Source organism: Xyrauchen texanus, chromosome 1 (genome assembly GCF_025860055.1).
Source record: "Xyrauchen texanus isolate HMW12.3.18 chromosome 1, RBS_HiC_50CHRs, whole genome shotgun sequence".
Lineage (NCBI taxonomy): Eukaryota > Metazoa > Chordata > Actinopteri > Cypriniformes > Catostomidae > Xyrauchen > Xyrauchen texanus.
In genome coordinates this window covers 16081142-16100392 of record NC_068276.1, presented here as the reverse complement: position 1 = coordinate 16100392, position 19251 = coordinate 16081142, and the positions used below count along the sequence as shown (strand labels likewise).

General features: G+C 39.1%; 1 protein-coding gene across 1 annotated transcript; it reads right to left on the bottom strand.

The window, feature by feature from the left end:
* Nucleotides 1-4814: 4814 nt before the first annotated feature.
* On the bottom strand, nucleotides 4815-17799 carry rab1ba (zRAB1B, member RAS oncogene family a). The gene is made up of 6 exons (XM_052127151.1): nucleotides 17490-17799; nucleotides 12638-12710; nucleotides 11049-11144; nucleotides 10607-10702; nucleotides 10196-10327; nucleotides 4815-7372 (listed from the first exon to the last, which is right to left on the bottom strand). The coding sequence occupies exons 1-6, from the start codon at nucleotides 17501-17503 to the stop codon at nucleotides 7178-7180; spliced, it is 606 nt and encodes a 201-aa protein (XP_051983111.1). The 5' UTR covers nucleotides 17504-17799; the 3' UTR covers nucleotides 4815-7177.
* Between the last annotated feature and the right edge of the window lie 1452 nt (nucleotides 17800-19251).

Sequence of the window (19251 nt, the reverse complement as noted above, 5' to 3'; positions counted from 1 at the left end):
AGAAAGAAAGAAAAGAGAGGACAAAAATAAGTCATTTCAATTACCAACTGGCACTAAAATCAATAGAGAAAATCCAGTTTAAATGTATCATCAGTGCGTGTATGTTAAATGGTGCATGAACTACACAGGCATGTTAAGATATTTTCAGGGTCTCCTTGTAGTGATTTTGATGATCTGGCAAACTGAGAAATTAGAGCAATGCTGCATCCACCCTTACCTCCATCCTGCACTCTCTCTCTCTCTCTCTCTCTCAGGGGAGTCTGAGTGGAACGGTACAGTCCTGCATACTGACTGCAGCTACTCTAACTGGCTATAAATAACTCAAGGTTATTGGCTCACCCCTACTACACATGCACCCCTCCCTCTCAAAGTGTGTGCATAGACAAAAACAAAAGCACACCAGACATAGTACATCCATTAACAGGTCAAATCTAACATTAGAGATTCCATTTATTCTATACATGTGGTGGATTACAGTGGTTTAATGTGGCACTGGGAATAAAATGGATAACTGCAGAAAGCTATTCATAGTTCATATGTTACACTACTGGAAACTAATCACTGATTTTCACTTTCTGTCATCAAAAGGAGATCCTTTCATTTATGTATTTCTTTCAAAGGTAAAATAATATTGAGCTAACACAGAATAACTCACATACTTTGCAATTTAAATATTACATCATTATTTACTCACTTCAGTAATGACAATATGGAGAAAATGTGCTTAATATCCTATCCATCATTTTCTGTTTAAAACAAACAAATCTTGTTATTGTGGGGTAAGATGTGACCTGTACCAGGCTTTGTGAAATTTACCTTTATACTATATATATATATATATATATATATATATATATATACAGTTGAAGTCAGAAGTTTACACAGTGGATAATTATCAGGGCCAGCAAAGCTTTCTCTGCTGGCCTAACATGTCTAATAAATAAATATTTTTTCATCATTTCATTCTCATTTACCTTTTTGCCTATGTATTTTCAATCGCTTTCCATTCCTAATTCATCTACAAACGAATAGTAAACAACGAATAGTTTATCCAATCAGAATTTATTCATGCGACTGGTTCACAAATCGCATGCCCAAAGCCGAGCACTTTAGCCGAAGCAACGCGTGAGTTTGAGCTCCACTCCGTTAAGCCTTCAGAATTTCTACAGAATCCCTCAACATAGCAGTGAATAGGCATCAAAATCAGATTGTCAGATTCATCAGCCAATCAGATTGATTTATTTGTTGTTGGTGGGTGTGGCCTTTAGGATATGTCCAAGTCAAGGCCTTCTAGCTAGCCTTGAGTGATGCAATCACACTTTAAGTGATGTAGGTCATTTGAAAGCAAAGAGCGCGAGATCTTGCTAAAGACTCCCGGTTGTCATTACTGCTGCTGTCAACATTGAATAAGAGATCCTTATGTATTTAAAAAGTAAATTGGTATGTGATTTTTGCATTGTTATAACAATATCAGGAGTTTTCTAAATGTAAATTAGGCTGGTTGGAGCATTTAGCAGACATCCCAAGTCTCCCGGAAGTTCCGGGAGTCTCCCGCGTATTGATAGCGGCTCCCTGATGCCTGCAAATTAGTTAAAATCTCCCGGAATCAAGAGCGAGCGAGCAAGAGCGGTTAGACTGTGCTCCAAACCGTGTAGCGCGCACGCCAGAGAGGGAGAGAGCGAGAGACCTTGCGTGTGTGTGTGCGTGTGCATCAAGAAGTGAAGACAGAGAGCATCCTGATTGGCCTGTTTCGGTAAGTCAACCAATCAACCTCCCTGAAATGACTTTTTGCAGGTTGGGATGCCTGATTTAGTGTCAGTTTAAGTTTTGAAAAGTAACTGTCTACCCATACGAAACTAAAATGTTTAACTTTCTTGGTTTTGACTTTCATGCGTGGACATGTTTTAAAAATTTCAATTGGTATTATTATTTGGCAGTGTATGTTATGTATAGTGTCTATAGGCATAGAGTGTCTTACTAATTGTGAAACAGTGTTTTCTTTATAGTATGAATCACACTGAAGCACTATAATTTAAATGCACGACCCGCCATGGAGTTTACATACACTTAGGTTGAAGTCAAAATCAACAGTAACAGTCAGTATTTGGTGTGGCCACCAGCTGCATTAAGTACTGCACCAGATTTGCCTGTTCTGCTGTGAGATGTTACCCCACTCTTCCATAAAGGCTCTTGCAAGTTCCCAGACATTTCTGGGGAGGAATGGCCCTAGCCCTCACCCTCCAATCCAACAGGTCCCAGACGTGCTCGCTGGCCATGGAAGAACACTGACATTCCTGTCTTGCAGGAAATCACACACACAGTACGAGCAGTATGGCTGGTGGCATTGTCATGCTGGAGGGTCATGTCAGGATGAGCCTGCAAAGGGTACCACATGAGGGAGGAGGATGTCTTCCCTGTAACGCACAGCATTGGGACTGCCTGCAATGACAACATGCTCAGTCCGACGATGCTGTGACTCACCACCCCAGACCAAGACGGACCCTCTACCTCCTAATCGTTCCCACTCCAGTGTACAGGCCTCAGTGTAACACTCATTCCTTCAATGATAAAGGCTAGTCTGACCATCACCCCATGTCAGCTCTGACCCATCGAGGCATGGACTCCACAAGACCTCTGAAGGTTTCCTGTGGTATCTGGCACCAAGACGTTTGCAGCAGATCCTTTAAGTTGCAAGGTGGGGCCTCCATGGTTCTGACATGTTGGTCCAGCACATCCCATAGTCGCTCAATTGGATTGAGGTCTGGGGAATTTGGAGGCCAAGTCAACACCTTAAACACTTTGTCGTGTTCCTCAAACCATTCCTGAAAGTGTTTTGCAGTGTAGTATGGCGCATTATCCTGCTGAAAGAGGCCACTGCCATCAGGGAATACTATTGAATGAAGGGGTGTACGTGGTCTGCAACAATTTTTAGGTAGGTGCTATGTGTCAAAGCAACATCAACATGAATGCCAGGACCAAAGATTTCCCATCAGAATCTTCATTACTCAGAGCATCACTGCCTTCGACGGCCTGCCTTCTTCCCATAGTGCATCCTGCTGCCATCTCTTCCCCAGGTAAACAACGCACACACACAGTCCACATGATCTAAAAGAAAACTGGATTCATCAGACTAGGCCACCTTCTTTCATTGCTCCATGGTCCAGATCTAATGCTCACGTGTCCACTGTAGACGCTTTTGGCGGTGGAGAGGGGTCAGCTTGGGCACTCTGACCGGTCTGCAGCTAGGTCTTCTTTCCTCAAAACAATGATTGACTGACGAGTTTCTAGAGAAAGCCATTTTTTACATAATATTGACCTCAAGACATGCCAGTCTATTGCATACTCTGGCAACTCAAAAACAAACACAAAGACAATTAATTTAATGAACCAATTATTTTTCAACTGTGTTTGATATAATGGCAAATAATTTTCTAGTAACAAATGATAATTTTAGCATGATTACTCAAGGATAAGGTGTTGTAATGATGGCTGCTGGAAATGGGGCCTATCTAGTTTTGATAAAAAATGTGCTTTTTTTTTTTTTTACATCAGTAATGTCCTGACTATACTTTGTGATCAGTTGAATGCCACTTTGGTGAATTAAAGTACCAATTTCCTTCCAAAACAGCAAAATCTGTACATCAGTGAAGTTTTGGAGAGATGAAGATACAATAGCATGATGTAATACTATCAAGTTTGTTAGTCTTTAGTTTTGTTATATGACAAAGAAGATTTTAAAGATATTTCTTATCATTGTCCTGGATTTCACTCAGTATAACCATTTATTGGGACTGTCAAATGTAATAATATTATTTCATTAAACAATGCTGTAAAATGTTTTTGCATAGTTCATGCATACTGCCCATTTACTTATATATATATATATATATATTTATATTATCAAATAAAAGTAATAATAAAAGTTACAAATTGTATCCAAAGAATTCATAAAAATTCAATTTAATAGGAGTATCGGTATTGGTATCAATATCGGCGATGTTGGCCCGAATCGAAAATGAAAATAAGTAGCATCACCCATCTCTAGGCATTGCTTCAGTTCCCACCATGTTTTAAATCAAGTAGGTTCAGTCTGGCGGTATTGAAGGCCCACGTCCGACTTTGGAGATGGCCGATCATAGTGAAGATTTTGGGGTGGCACCTGGGATGGCCAAAGGAGTGAACTTTCAGACAGCACTTAAAGGTCATTGAAGTAGGCATACACATTTTTTACTTAAATCACTTAAACACTCTTCTTCTCAAATAAGCTATAGTTTTTGTAATGCAAAAAAAAAGGATTAATAAAGATTAATTAAAACCAAAGAGCTGCATCAATGCCATATTATTATTATTTAATTGTTTTGCCCTCTTGTCATCTATGGCAAGGTGGGCCAAATCTAAGGTCATCACATTGGCCCGCTGGCACTAGTTTGGGCACCTCTGACCTAAGAGAACTGGTGCTGTTTGGAAGGCAAAGATTGTCACACCAATTATATATATTTTTTTATGTATACTGGACTTTGTGTAAATTGATAAACATACTTATTATGACATTATTTTTGAAGACATCTTCACTTTGCAACTTTTTCCACAAGTGCCTAAAATGTTTGCACAGTACTTTATGCACATACAGTATATGCTGTATAATTGAAATCATTTTGTATTTCTTTTGTTTTCTTCCGGCATCTGATTGACTTTCACATTTAACAGTTGTCATATTTCCATTTCAAACTAACATGGCAAGTGCTACACACCTCACCACCCACACAACATTCCACTCAACACAAAATAGAAAATACCCAGAAGTCATCTTTAAGTCTCAAGTTGATCATTTTTATTATATATATTTATAATATGTACAGAGAAGAGAAAACAAGATCAAACCCAACTATGAAACAGAGCACCAGAGTGAGCAAGCAAAGGGGGTGGAGAGAAAGAGTGTGCGTAAGACAGGGAAACTACAAAAGAGGTGCTCGCCATTTTATCATCGCCGTGTCCTAATTCAAAAATGAGATGTGCAAATATTTTGGGTAAAAAGTAGAAATGAAATAAAGACAAAAACCATTAGAACTTTCCCTCACATTCATAAGCAACCCTCCCCAACCCATCAACTCCCCACATGGTACCCCACTAATCCTTCCAATAACTGAGACACAGCACAAAACACTTAAATTCATAGACCAAATAATAAAAAAAAAAATGGGTAGAACAGCAAACCTTCTGAGAAAACAAAAGGACCGTTAAGAACGCATCCCAGAAAAAGCACTTGTTTTTAATGTGTGGGAGTTTTAAATGAGACTTTCTTATACAGTTTAATTTCACACAGACATAAATCAAGATCCACAATGGATCTGCACATTTTAAAATCAAAAGGAATGTTCCCAAACACAGTTGCCCCTTGCCCATCCCCCATTCCTGGCCATTGCACGCACACCCACATCCCTGCTACTGCTCCCTCCAGCCCAACGTTACCAATTCAGGTACAAAATACTACAAGCAAATCCACCACAGAAAGTTAGTGATGAAAATTAGCACTGGCAAGTGTTAGTGGTGTCAAAACTAGATTACGCTGACTCGATGTGCATTAAGTGATCCAAAAACATGACGGTGAATCTATCCTAATTAAGACAGAGTGACACACTAATACTAGTAAAGTTTATCTATGCTTTTCTAGATCCAAGTTGTAAATAATAAAACAGGCCAACAGAGGATAGTAGGACTCAATCGCAATCACCAGTTGAGTCAGTGTTCGAAATCTGCTGAATAAGACTGATGTTTAACCTCATGGAGATGGGCATATGGGCCCTGGGTTGCCCTTCATCATCCATTTGAACCTATCAAATCACCCAAGGCAACATTCGAACAAATTTCTGCAGTAATATTCTAGATCCTTTACTTATAAGTTCTTGAGAAAGGTCCCAAATGACTGTAGGTATCCACAGAGATCGATTCACTGTAAGGTCTGAAGTCTAGAATCCATGTGGATATTTTTCATTAAGGAACATGGTATATCATATCCGGTCTTCTGTGCAAGGCCAGTCAATCCCAATATTCCTTCATTCAGATGTAACACAATGCATTCGCACAAACACACCAAACCAATTCCAAATAACTGACACTTTAATTGTTGGCAAAATTAAGGCCCTCCACAAATATGCTAATATTTTTACCGTATGGAAATAAATACACGCATATACCTTGAATGCACACACTTAGGATGCATGATGGACCGTTTTGGGAGCACAAGTTTTAGCGGCTTCTGAGCACATCCAACCCAACAAGATGATTAATGGATATCAAAATGTAGAGGTTCCAAACTAAATCCCCAAAACTGCTGCAAATGGGAGGAAACAACCTCATCGACATGTGCCAAGTTCAAGAAACTGAGGTGTTCAGTTTGGACAAAAGAAGTGAAGGTCATTGAGGTAACAGAGGGAACAGTAGCTTTCATCAACCAACCTTAACACTCCCCATCACCCGACCAGATGAGGACATTTGACAGCAGTAAGTCTTTGTACAAAGCCTTCATTAGAAAACACAAAAACTACAGGAAAAAAATCAGTCTTAAAAATCACCATAATAACAATAATAAACTAGTAGGATGAGAACAAATAGAATATTGCCAACTTTGTATGCGCTGTTGACTTCTTGTTGAACGATTCAGCCAAAGAAGCCATGCCCTCACACACATAACCTCAATCATTCAAGTTTGTACATGATAGCTTGTGTGCACATGTGTGAATTAGAAATACTAGAGATAGGTTAACTTCAATTTAAACCTCTCCAATGGAGTTTAATAGAATTGAGCATCGCCCCTATATTTTCTCTCATCAAAGACTTATCTTTATTTGTGAACATTTGAAATGTACAAAAGCTCCATCCTGGATTTGAAGTTCAAAGGGGTGGGGCTACGGGTGTGGATGGGGCTATTAATGTAGGCGCAGCAGATGTACAGGAAAAAGAACATGGCTAAGAAGAGGGGGAGGTGTCTATGAAAAGTGGGAGGCAAGAGAGTAAAAACAAGAAGACTGTGATGTCATAAAAGAAGATTAATTTCAAAACGTAGCCGTAAGGTGGTCAGAACATTGGCTCTTGATGTAGTGGTTCCTCCCATGAGAATGCTTTTTGGTGTGAGAAAATGTGTTTGAGGAGGGAAGGGATGGTTGTGTGCTCCGGTTCTTCAACAGCAGCCGCCACCAGACTGCTGCACAGGAGTGCTCTCAATCTTCAGGTTGGGTTTGTCTCCTCCAGTTGTCGCTCCAGGGCCCATGCGTTTCTTGATCTCAGCAGCCATAGTCATGAAGGCCTGCTCTACATTTGTGGCATTCTTAGCGCTCGTTTCAAGGAAGGGTATGGCTAAAGAATCAGCAAATTCCTGCAAGGCAAAAAAAAAGAACCACTAACAAGTAAAACACTTGAGAATGCGTTACATTTTCCCTAACGTCACGCTTAGCTTGTTAAATCTTCAACTAGACTTAAATACAAATCTCTCTGCCACAATGCTAGGATGTTGTGGGTGTTGCTACAAAGCTTCTAAGGAGTTCTGAGAGGTTGTTAGTGTGCTGCTACGAGCTTGCCTTAAGTATTTGACCTAAAAATTCTCAAGATATTCTGGTCCTAGATATGGCTCTTGCCTCTCCAATGGAAGCCCACTTTTTTATTCGTTTAATCATAGTCCATAAAAAAAAAAAATCATAAAAAGTGATAGCAGCACACCTCTCCTCAAAAAGCAAAGCAATTTTAGGTATCATTCTTGTCCTTAGTTTAAATGGCGTGGAATGAGTTACATGCCAAACTTTAATACTTAGTTTAGGATTAGTTCAAATCACTAACCCAAAGAATGAGCAATGGTAACTGTAATGCTAGGTTTAACACACCATCACACTACCACCACCATGCTTGACCGTAGGTATGATGCTCTTTTTGTGGAATTCTGTGTTTGATTTGTGCCAGATATAACGGGACACCTGTATTCAAACAGTTCCACTTTCGACTCATCAGTTCACAGAACATTCTCCCAAAAGCTTTGAGGATCATCAAGGTGTGTTTTAGCAAATTTCACGGAGTCCCAGAGCCTTAAAAATACATCAGTCTGGGAAGTTGCAATCACATTTTTCCTCATTATTTCTGGAATTTCTTTCGACCTTAGCATAGTGTGCTACTGGGTGAAACATTTTAGCAAACTTCATGCTGCAAAAAAAGTTTTATTTAGGTGTTGATTTGAATGAACAGGGCTGGCAGTAATCAGGCCAGCGTGTATCTAATTCAGCTGAACCCAATTATGAATGCAGTTTCATAGATTTAGGGATTTAGTAACTAAGGGGGAAAAAACTTTCACACATGCCCAGTTAGTATTGGATAACTTTATTTTATGTTAGATTTTATTAGAATTTTTGAGACAATTTAGTATGAGATATATAAGGATCAGGATAGGGGCAAATACTTTTTAACAGCACTGTAAATTCATCTATAGCAGTGTCTCTCAACTGGTGGGTTGTGACCCAAAAATGAGTCGCAGGTCTAGACTTGGTCACTGACAGCAGGGAAAGAAAAACAATGCCAGGGTTTTTCACAAAATTTCGGGCCACTGAGGCAACTTTAATTACATTAATCTCACGTTCTGTGCTTTATATGCATAATATATGAAAACACGATTCAATGTGTGGTGCGAGCCATCACAGAACCACTGGTACCAAAATGTTATAGTTAATAATCTATAAGGTGTAATCCATTGGACCTTATTTGTATTACAGCTGTGGCAGTTGGAGTTAGTTTCTAAATGCGTTTAAACTAATAATTTATATTAACAAAATACTAATATATATATATATATATATCTCTTTTAGAAACACTAACTTCATTGACCTAACCACTGTAATGAGGAGCCATCCATAGTCTTACAAAGACTAAGTTTTTCCACTGTGTATTATATGTTCTTTTTGAGTGATGTTCGATATTAGGAAATAAACTGGATAATAAATACAATATGCTCATTTAAATAAATAGGCTTAAAGTGGGGAAAAGAAAAGTTAAGGGGGGGCCCCTTCCTGTATTTTTTGTTCAACAACATTAACAAACTTAATTTCACATTATACATATCCTTTAATTTGAAAACCATTAACAAAACTATGCAAGCAAAAATAAACCCAAACTACATTTAAAGGATAGTTCACCCAAAAATGAAAATTCTCTCATCATTTACTCGCCCTCATGATATCCCTGGTTTGTATGACTTAATTTCTTCACCAGAACACATTTGAAGTAAAATAGAAACATATCTCAGCTCCGTAGGTCCTTAATGGACCAATATGAATATGCAAGTTTTAAACAGTATGATGCCCAGATGCTTGCTAGAGTTCACGGTGACGGATGAAAATTAATGCTGAAGAAAAATGACCTGACATTTGATAAGAAGCTTTAGAAACTAAAGCGAAAATCATAGTCAGTAGTTTGGAATTATTTTGGATTTGTTATGTCATGCCGCTCACTTGCACTGTAGTGTTAAAACACTGCAGATGAGCAATATAATAAAACTAGACCACTCTGATTATAATCAATCAGGCATACCCTATTGAACTTGCAGTGATTATAAATGGGAGAATTCTAATTTTGTTGCATTCAGGGGGGCCTGGGTAGCTCAGCAAGTAAAGACTCACCTGGAGTCATGAGTTCGAATCCAGGGCATGCTTAGTTACTCCAGCCAGGTCTCCTAAGCAACCAAAATGGCACAGTTGCAAGGGAGGGTAGAGCCACATGGGGCAACCTCCACGTGGTCACTACGTGATTCGAACTTGGTGGGGTGTGTGGCGAGTTATGCCGTGGAGAATAGCGTGAAGCCTCCACGTGCGTGCGCTATGTCTACGCGGTAATGCGCCCAGCAAGCCACATGATTAGATGCACGGATTGGTGGTCTAAGAAGTGGAGGCAACTGAGATTCGTCCTCTCTCACCCAGATTAAGGCGTGCCACTACACAACCACGAGGACTTAAAGAGTGCATTGAGAATTGGGCAGAAAAGGGGAGAAAAAAATAATATCTATCTATCTATCTAGTCACGTTGCTTGATTTCTGTGTACAAAAAAAAGATCATCTAGTTAGCTTTGTCATGCCACTAACAAGGGAAATGGCGACAATTATAATTATACAATTAATTAAGTCATAATCATTCAGCCCTAGTTTCTACTTTGAAGCATTATTACCTTGGCTGTTGTGTAGTCCACTACTTTCTTGGTGGTAAGGTCACACTTGTTCCCCACCAACAGCTTGTTGACATTCTCGCTTGCATAGCGGTCTATTTCCTGCAGCCACTGTTTCACATTGTTATACGACTCCTTTAGGGAAGGCAGGAAGAAGAGAGAAAGACTCTTTAGAGATGCATCATTTTCAAGCAACGATGAGGCAAAACAATATCACCAATGATCTGGGTTTGAGAAGCAGGCTACCAAACAAGAGAAGTCTGTTGAGGATGATATGTACAAGAGCATCAAAACTACTGAAGAACATTCTCTCCCAAGACTTCACATCTTCCAGTTTTTTATAGACTGCGATTCATCACAGCTTCAATATTTGTCTTGTTAATTTCGGGTCAAGCAAAGGTAATCATGCCTAACCTGATCTGTGACATCATAGACCACAATGATGCCATGAGCTCCTCGGTAGTAACTGGAGGTGATGGTGCGAAACCTTTCCTGGCCTGCAGTATCCCACTGGAATAGAGTTGAGGATTATCACACCAATTAGATTCATTAAAATATTAAGGTTATCAGTACAAAACGTGCATCTAGGAGACAAGTAGAAAGCTTTAAGTAATCTAAAAGCATGTCAAATTCCACTAAAAGTGTTGTATTGAGTTATTAGAAAACATATTTATCCATGAAAGCAGGGCATCAAAATGTACTTGGTGTGCATACAATAGATGACTGACAATTGAAACGGTCACCAACTCTACACAGATACAAAACAATACAAAGTATGGACTTGACACTAGACGAAGCAGCAATTTCACTTTTAATGGCATGCAGTCACACTGTCAAAAAATTTATTGGAACTTACAATCTGGAGCTTAATGGTCTTGCCATCCAGTTCAATAGTGCGGATCTTGAAGTCCACGCCAATGGTGCTGATGTAGCTCTCTGTGTATGTGTCATCCTGCATGAACAAACAACAAAGGCAAGAACAGTGAGACAAATAGTATGTCAGAGAGGGAAACAAATCATTTAATGTACCTCTGTATCTATACATCTTGCGTTCTAAAAGTAGTAGCTATATTCAGTGAACTCTCAGTCTAAAGAATTCATGGTATGCATGACGTTAAATTAATATCCAGGGATTAATACAAGTTAAGCTCAATCAACAGCATTAGTAGCATAATATTGATTTCCACAAAAATTCATTTTGACTTGCCCCTCCTTTTCTTTAAAAAAAGCAAACATCGAGGTTCCGGTGAGGCACTTACAATGGAAGTGAATGGGTGGCCAGGGAAGCTCAGCGAGTATTGATGCTGACTACCACCCCTGGAGTCGCGAGTTCAAATCCAGTGTGTGCTGAGTGACTCCAGACAGGTCTCCTTACAAACCAAATTGGCCCAGTTGCTAGGGAGGGTTGCTATAATGCGTGGTTCTCATTAAAGGTGGTGTGCGTGGTGAGTTGTGTATGGATGCGGCAGAGAATAACCTGAAGCATCCACACTGACTACGTCTCCGCAGTAATATGTTCAACAAGCCACGTGATAAGATGTATATTAAAATAATAAAAAAGGCATTTCATGACCCCTTTAAAGCATTTGCAAAACAAAGGAATAAGACATTTTATTACAAAAACATAAAAATTGTAGCTCAGCGAATATTGACACTGACTATCACCACTTGAGTCACAAGTTCAAATCCAGGGCATGCTGAGTGACTCCAGCTAGGTCATCTAAGCAACCAAATTGACCCAGTTGCTAGGGAGGGTAGAGTCACACGGGGTAATCTCATCGTGGGCACGATTAGTGGTTCTCGCTCTCAAAGGGGCAAGTGGGAAGTTGTGCGTGATTCGAGTAGCATGATCCTCCACATGCTGGGAGTCTCCACGGTGTCATGCACAATGAGACACTTGATAAGAAGTGGCTCACACACAGACATTTATTGGCCCCCATTCACCTCCATTGTAAGTGCCTCACTGTAACCAAGATTTGTGCTTTTTTAAAGAAAAGGAGGAACAAATCGAAATACATTTTTGTGATAATCAACATTATGCCACAAATGCTGTCGATTGAACCCAGAATATTCCTTTAACTAACCTTTACATGATTTATCCAGAGCAGTTAAATGAATAGCTCACCCAAAAATGAAAATTCTGTCATAATTTACTCACATGTATGTTGTTTCAAACATTTATGACATTCTTGCTTCTTTGGAATGCAAAAGGAGAATGGTATGGACTGACAGTCCCAGTCACCATTAACTTTTCATTGCATCTGGTGACTAAGGTTGTCAGTCATTAACATCTCGCTTTGTGTTCCATGGTAAAAAGAAAGTAATACAGGTTTGTAAACAGATTGAGGGTGAATAAATGAAGACAGAATGTTCATTTTTGGCTTAACTATCATATGTTTTGGCAGTAAAAACTGACTAAAACTTCCAATGTGTGTCCGTACTCACAGCAAATCTCAACAGAAGACACGACTTCCCCACTCCAGAGTCACCGATGAGGAGCAGTTTGAACAGGTAATCACTAAAGGGTAAAAACACCAGTACAGTTAGCATCAATACATCAAAACAAGAACACAATTGCAGTTTTATATCTGAAATAACCTTGCTTCCCATATATACACTAGTGCTGCTAGGATCAGTGTGACAACCTTCCCACTGCCACCAGCGGTGTGGTGCACATACAGGCATGTCATAAAGGCAACGCATAAGACCTTGTGAAAACCTGAAATAAATTCATCAAATGAAAGCATACGAGTATAGTGAAGTATTAGATCTTTAGCTACTGTGTTGTCGATTCTTCATGCTAGAGACGTAGACATTTTCCATTTATGAAAGACTTCAGGATTTGATTTAACGCATTCTGTGTGTCCAAAAATGAGATCCACGCATCATATTTGTCAATGAATAATATCTTTTTAATACCCTTTCTGTTCTTTACAGTCACTTGTGATTAAAAACAACAAAAGACAGATTTACTTCTAATCACACATGGATGCGTTAAAGAGACCTTGCATGTCCCCTCTTGTTTTATGGGTTCACTGGCTGATGCCGGTAGTCAGTACCAATTTAGCACATGTTCTACATATCAATGTTTATACACAGACAGTACTACAAATTATGCAAGTAAACAAAAACATGTAACAAAAATATACATGCAGCATCCTCTAAAATACCGGACAAAACACAGGGGACATGATGTAAACTTGTTTTGAATATAATTAAAAGCTTGTTTTTTTAAATGGTGATGCAAACGTTATAACTAAAAAAATTTTTTACAACGTCTCTTTCTTATTAATTATCTTAATTTAAATAATTTACTATTCGAGTATTCGTTTTTTATGCGCTTAAATATTTGAATACCAAATGATTGATGAATGCCCATCCCTAGTTTAATTGCGTCACTTGTTTGCAGAGATCCCTCGTTTTATATAGGTCTATGACATTTGCCTGTCAATAATGTCATATGTATAACATGTCAATTAACAGGTTATACATATGTTCAGCAAAAATGAAACAGCACGCTGCTCACTGCGCACTCACACTAACTCGACACGTGTCCAATGAGCCGTGGAATGCCGCGAGAGAGAGACGCCGTAGCACTGATCAGTCACGCTGATTCGATCATCACGTGCCCGAAAAAAAGATGTGCACAATCCCGCGCCAAATTTAGTGCCCAGTTTGTAATAAGTAGCACAGCTAGGCTATATCACAAATATATTTCTTCTTTTGTTTTTGACGATTTAATGAGGCTACTTGTCTGGTCGGGCAAGTCAATTTCTTTTTCAATTGCCCTTTCAAAAATCTACTAGTCCTGGACAAGTGTTAATGTCGAACCCTGCATCATGTACTGTACAGTGTTAGGAGATATAAAAAAAATAAAAAAATAAATCACATGCATTTATTACATTTACATTTATGCATTTGGCAGTGCACTTATTACAGGGACAATCAACCTAGAGTTAAGTGCCTTGCTCAAGGACACAATGGTGGTGGCTGTGGGGATCGAACCAGCAACCTTCTGATTAACAGTTATGTGCTGTAGCCCACTACGCCGCCACCACCACCACTCGTGCGTATGCACCACTCATGCGTGCGTGCATGATGTAATGAACTGTTGCCACAAGAGGTCCTAAAATATTAATGGCTAATTCATTAACTAACTTTCTCCAGCGGAACACAAAAGACGGAATTTTGAAGAATGTTTAGACTGTTTTTGTCTGTAAAATTAAAGTAAATTGGGTCCAAAACAAATCTTTGGACCCCATTGAATTTTATTGTATGGAAAAAACACACACAGACGTTTATCGAAATAGCTTATGTACTTTTGTATTCCGTAGGAGATAGGAAGTCATACAGGTTTATGTTTGGAGCGACATGAGGGTAAATGATGACAGAATTTTCCTTTTTGAGTGAACTGTCCCTTAAAGGATTTAAATTGCCCTCAGACTAATAACTTTCAATTAAAAACAAAACAGAAAACTGCATCTGACATCAGAACTCCAAACACCAACTGCCATAGAACGAACAACCTACTTCATGCTGACAGCAAGGAGAATTCAAAACAAAATAAACAAAGTATCCCCTTCCACCAACTCAAAATAAATCTGGGAATTTGATTCCACTTTAATGATGACAATGTCACAATGGATGGTCTATTCTGGGTTCTGCATTCAAGGACTACCATTAGACAGGCTTAAAAACATTGCATCACACAACAGTTGTGAAGTAGGGCTGTCAATTGAGCAGAGAAACAATTCTAATTTATACCTTAAATATTTTCAAAACAGTCAGCTGATTTTTAAATTGACATGGTTTCCTTAGTCCATAAGAGACCGCAAATACATAAACCAATCAGCATTGTTGTATTACTGCATAGAGCATTCCTGGCTGTTAAAAACTAAATGAGCATTTTATTTTCAACTAATGTGCATAAAATAAATAAATAAAAAGTTTTAGTCGGTTCATATTCTCAAATCTTAATTCAACAGTAAAATGATCAGGATAAATTCTTCAATAGGCAGTCCACGTGATGTTACACTTGCACCGATACCTACTACTCCAGACTCAAGCTTCATAATAACGGTGAAATACCACAATGTTTTTTATTCAGTACAGTTGTATGTACAGTAGCAATATTCACAGGTAGCATTGGTATTTGGCTGAACTTAGTGGTGAAGTGGCTCAGACTATGAGCACAGGCCAGGGGCTGTTCAAACAGAAGGAACACAACAGACAGGAACCGAACACGAGGATCTCGAGACACACAAGTTGAACATCTTTTCTGACAAAGCATTTATACAACTCATTACTTCATCTGAGAAATGCTTATAAGAGAGAAAGACGCAATGGCCAAAGACCTCCACCAACTGTAAGGGGCTGTTCACACAGATCGCTTTTGCATCTATCCATTTGTTTTTAAATGCAAACGTGCGCTAGACGAGTGTCTTTGTTTTTGTTTATTCAGCGTCTCGTGCAGTAGCGCTGTTTTTTTAGATGCTGTTTCTAATTAAAAGAACTTTAAAAAGCATCTTGAGACAACTGCTTTCTGTTAAACTTTATTTGTTATGCTGTGTCTATCCTATTGTAGTGCAAGAATGAGATCAATCTGAAGTCTTCATAAGTTCTTGGCACACATCCAAAATTGGAATCCACAGGTTTAGATTTCAAATGTGCATTTTTTTTCTTAAATCCAATGAATATTCGAATTTTAATTTGACAGCCATATTGTGAAGCAATCATTACTTGCTCTGTGCATGCTATTACACGGAGTGTTGGCTGTCAAGAAAAAAAAGAGGTGTTATACCCACAAACATGAAGAAAACTCTCAAGTAAGGTACTTCAGGTAGGTAGGTACACTGTAAACCCTAAAGTTGTCATTACAAGAAAAAACAATTTGCCATAATTAAGCATTACGTGAAATGTCAAGTTTTGGGCCCATAAATCAAATATTTAGGTTCCTTGAACTCTTTTTTGGGGGGATTTTCTCCCCAATTTGGAATACCCAATTCCCGCTGCGCTCCAAGTCCTCGTGTTGGCATAGTGACTCATCTCAATCCAGGTGGTGGAGGACGAATCTCACTTCCTCCACGTCTGAGGCCGTCAATCTGCACATTTTATACGCGGCTTGTTACAGCGGAGACATAGCGCATGTGGAGGTTTCTATTCTCCATGGCATCCACGCACAACACACCACGCACCCCAACGAGAGCGAGAACCACATTATAGCGACAATGAGGAGGTTAACCCAACATGACACTACCCACCCTAGCAACAGTGCCAATTGGTTGCTTAGGAAGCCTGACAAGAGTCACTCAGCACGCCCTGGATAAGAACTCGCAACTCCAGGTGTTATAGTCAGTTTACTTGCTGAATTACCCAGGACCTGAACTTACTTTTCTTAAAAATCCATAGGGCACAAGATTTTAAGTGTTAAGAACTCAAACTATTGAGTCCAACATTGAGGCTATGGAGAATACCCACAATGCCTTGTGCATTAATTATTTAATTATGTTTCCTTGGTCAAAGTGAACATATGGGCCATTTAAATAGCAGTTATTTTGAATTCATAGAGGTTTTACCTCTTTTGTAGTATTTATGTTGTTATGTTACAAATAATGGTTTAGTCTGATGTCACCATTAGGGTGATCCGTGTCCCCTTTGGTCAAGTTGGACCCTGTTTACTCTTTTTCAGTTTTCCTTGAGCATGAGCAACTGAAGTACATGTGTATATGCAATTGTGTTGCGAATAAGCAGATATTTATGGCTGCATATTCATTCCTCCTTACACTTATAAATATTTAGGATCAACGAGGCTGACCGGATTCATGTCAAGAGAGACTTAAAAATAAGCCAAATGACCTCTTTAAGCTGTATCACAGACTCTCGGGCCTAATGAAAATCTTATGACTCATGCGATGACAAGTGCATGCAGCGTTCATTATACTGAGTGTGCATGATCCAGCTGAATTCCGTCTCGCGACTGTGAACTATCGACGTCACTCCGTGGCAACGCGACGCAATACAAAAAATGACGTCACACAATACGGCAAATGACGACATTTACTTACGATAAACGCTAAATAGCAATGCATTTAACACGTGCATGTAACAACTGGTACTGTTAGTTTGCGCGTGAGAACACCAAGAGAAATGCTACAACTCCACAAATATCCGTTAAATTCGCTGTTTGTTCCGGACCTTGTTAGCCTTTCAGGCTAGACAAAGCTACACACACACACTGCCTCTCGCGATTGTGCTCAAACTGACAGCCGATATGCACAACTAGACATGAAATACTCACTATTCTGGATTCATTGTGTGTGTGTGTGTGTGTGCGTGCGTGGTTTCGTTAGATTCAGCAGGAGATCTGACTCTTCCTCTTTTCTCTCCGAGCAGATGATGATGATGATGATGATGGCTTGCCCCTCTAGAATTCCGAGGCACTGGGGCAACTTCCTCTGATTTACCCCCTCCGTTCGCACCTCAACACGGTCTTCTAGTTAAATTGGGTCACTTGACGGACATTACTGATCGTGTAATAGAAAACACGGGTATATTGTTCTGCCGTTTCTTCCTTCCTTTCTGCCCGTCGCTCGAAGTGCAATATGGCTGCGCAGGTGCGGCAGTGACATCAGATGACGTGGCATTAAGATCGGACTCTCTTTTACCCCACATAGTGGATTGATTATTTTTCACCACCGTAACAAAGATGTCGACCTTTCTTTTATCACACACTTTTCTTTCATTAATTCGATGATATGTTAGGAAAATAAACCCAACTTCTGAACGAATTGCACTGTTATCATAAGATGGTAAAGTTTATGTGTTTGAAATCATTTTCATTTGTTCCACTGTCATTTCCTCATGTCCCCTGAGCTGCACATAAAACATCTTTGACTAAACTAAGTGCTAAATCGTCAGATTTCTAAATTTCATTCCATCCAATTAAGTGGTTAGCATGATATTCCCTCACTAGCATGTATTTCTTTGTTGTAAACATGTCATTTTAACAGTGATAGTGGACTTTTTTTTTTTTTTGTGTGTGTGTGTGTCCCTTGATTTAGCTATTGTCCATCCTGTAATGTCATGATACTGTGACCTTTAATTGAAGATTTGTTGTTATAATGACATCACACACACTGGAGGTGACATCAGCATTAAAGTTGGGACAGTTGAGTGTTTATCACAGTGAAAATTCATAATTTCTTCTAATAACACTTATTCAGCATTTAGGCACTGAAGACACAAGTTTAAGTTTAAAAAGTGGAATTTTCCCCCATTTGTCCATTATGCAGGTCTTCAGCTGGACAATTGTACATTGCCATATTGTGCGGTTTATAATGCACCACACATTCTCAATTGGAGATGGTCAGGACTGCAGACAGGCCAATTCAGCACCGGCACTCTCTGCTTATTCGGCCAGTGTGTGGTTTGAAGTTGTCCTGCTGAAAATTTCGGGACGTCCTGGAAAAGATGGTGATGGATGGCAATACAGGCTGCTCCAAAATTTTTACATATCTTTCTGCATTAATTGTGCCCTCACAGTTGTGCGAGTTACCAATGCCATGGGCACTGACACACCCCTGGCCCATACACTGGATTTTGTACAGCATCTCCTAAGAGTATTCTTTTAAAATAGAACATTTTATTTTGAGGATGAGCCTCCAGTTAAAGTAGTAGTTCATCTAAAAATGGAAAATGTACTTGTACTCACTCATTTACTCACCCCTATGTTGTTTGAAACCCATATGCTGTTATTTTTCCTAGGAACATAAAAATATATATTTTAAGCAGCTCCATTCCATAGAATCACAGTTTAGTGTATAGTGAGCTGTCGAGCTTCATAAAGGACAAATAATATAAAGCACTATTAAAGACATCATATCAGTAGTCCATATTCCAAATTTTCTGGGGACTTACAACAGCTATGTGTAATATGGAGTACTTTTATGGTATATTAATAATGGTTTTTATTCTTTGGACCTTGACAGCAGTGATCAATATGAACTGTTTTTGTATGGCAAAGAGTAGCGTTCGGGTTGTGGAAGAAAATATTGTGTTAA

Bases quoted from the DNA above. Each gene is read 5' to 3' on its own strand.
- rab1ba (XM_052127151.1), bottom strand. The intron at 11,145-12,637 runs GTGAGTACGGAC...TTGTTCATGCAG, and splicing joins GTCTTCTGTTGAGATTTGCT to GATGACACATACACAGAGAG. The intron at 10,703-11,048 runs GTAAGTTCCAAT...ACTCTATTCCAG, and splicing joins AGACCATTAAGCTCCAGATT to TGGGATACTGCAGGCCAGGA.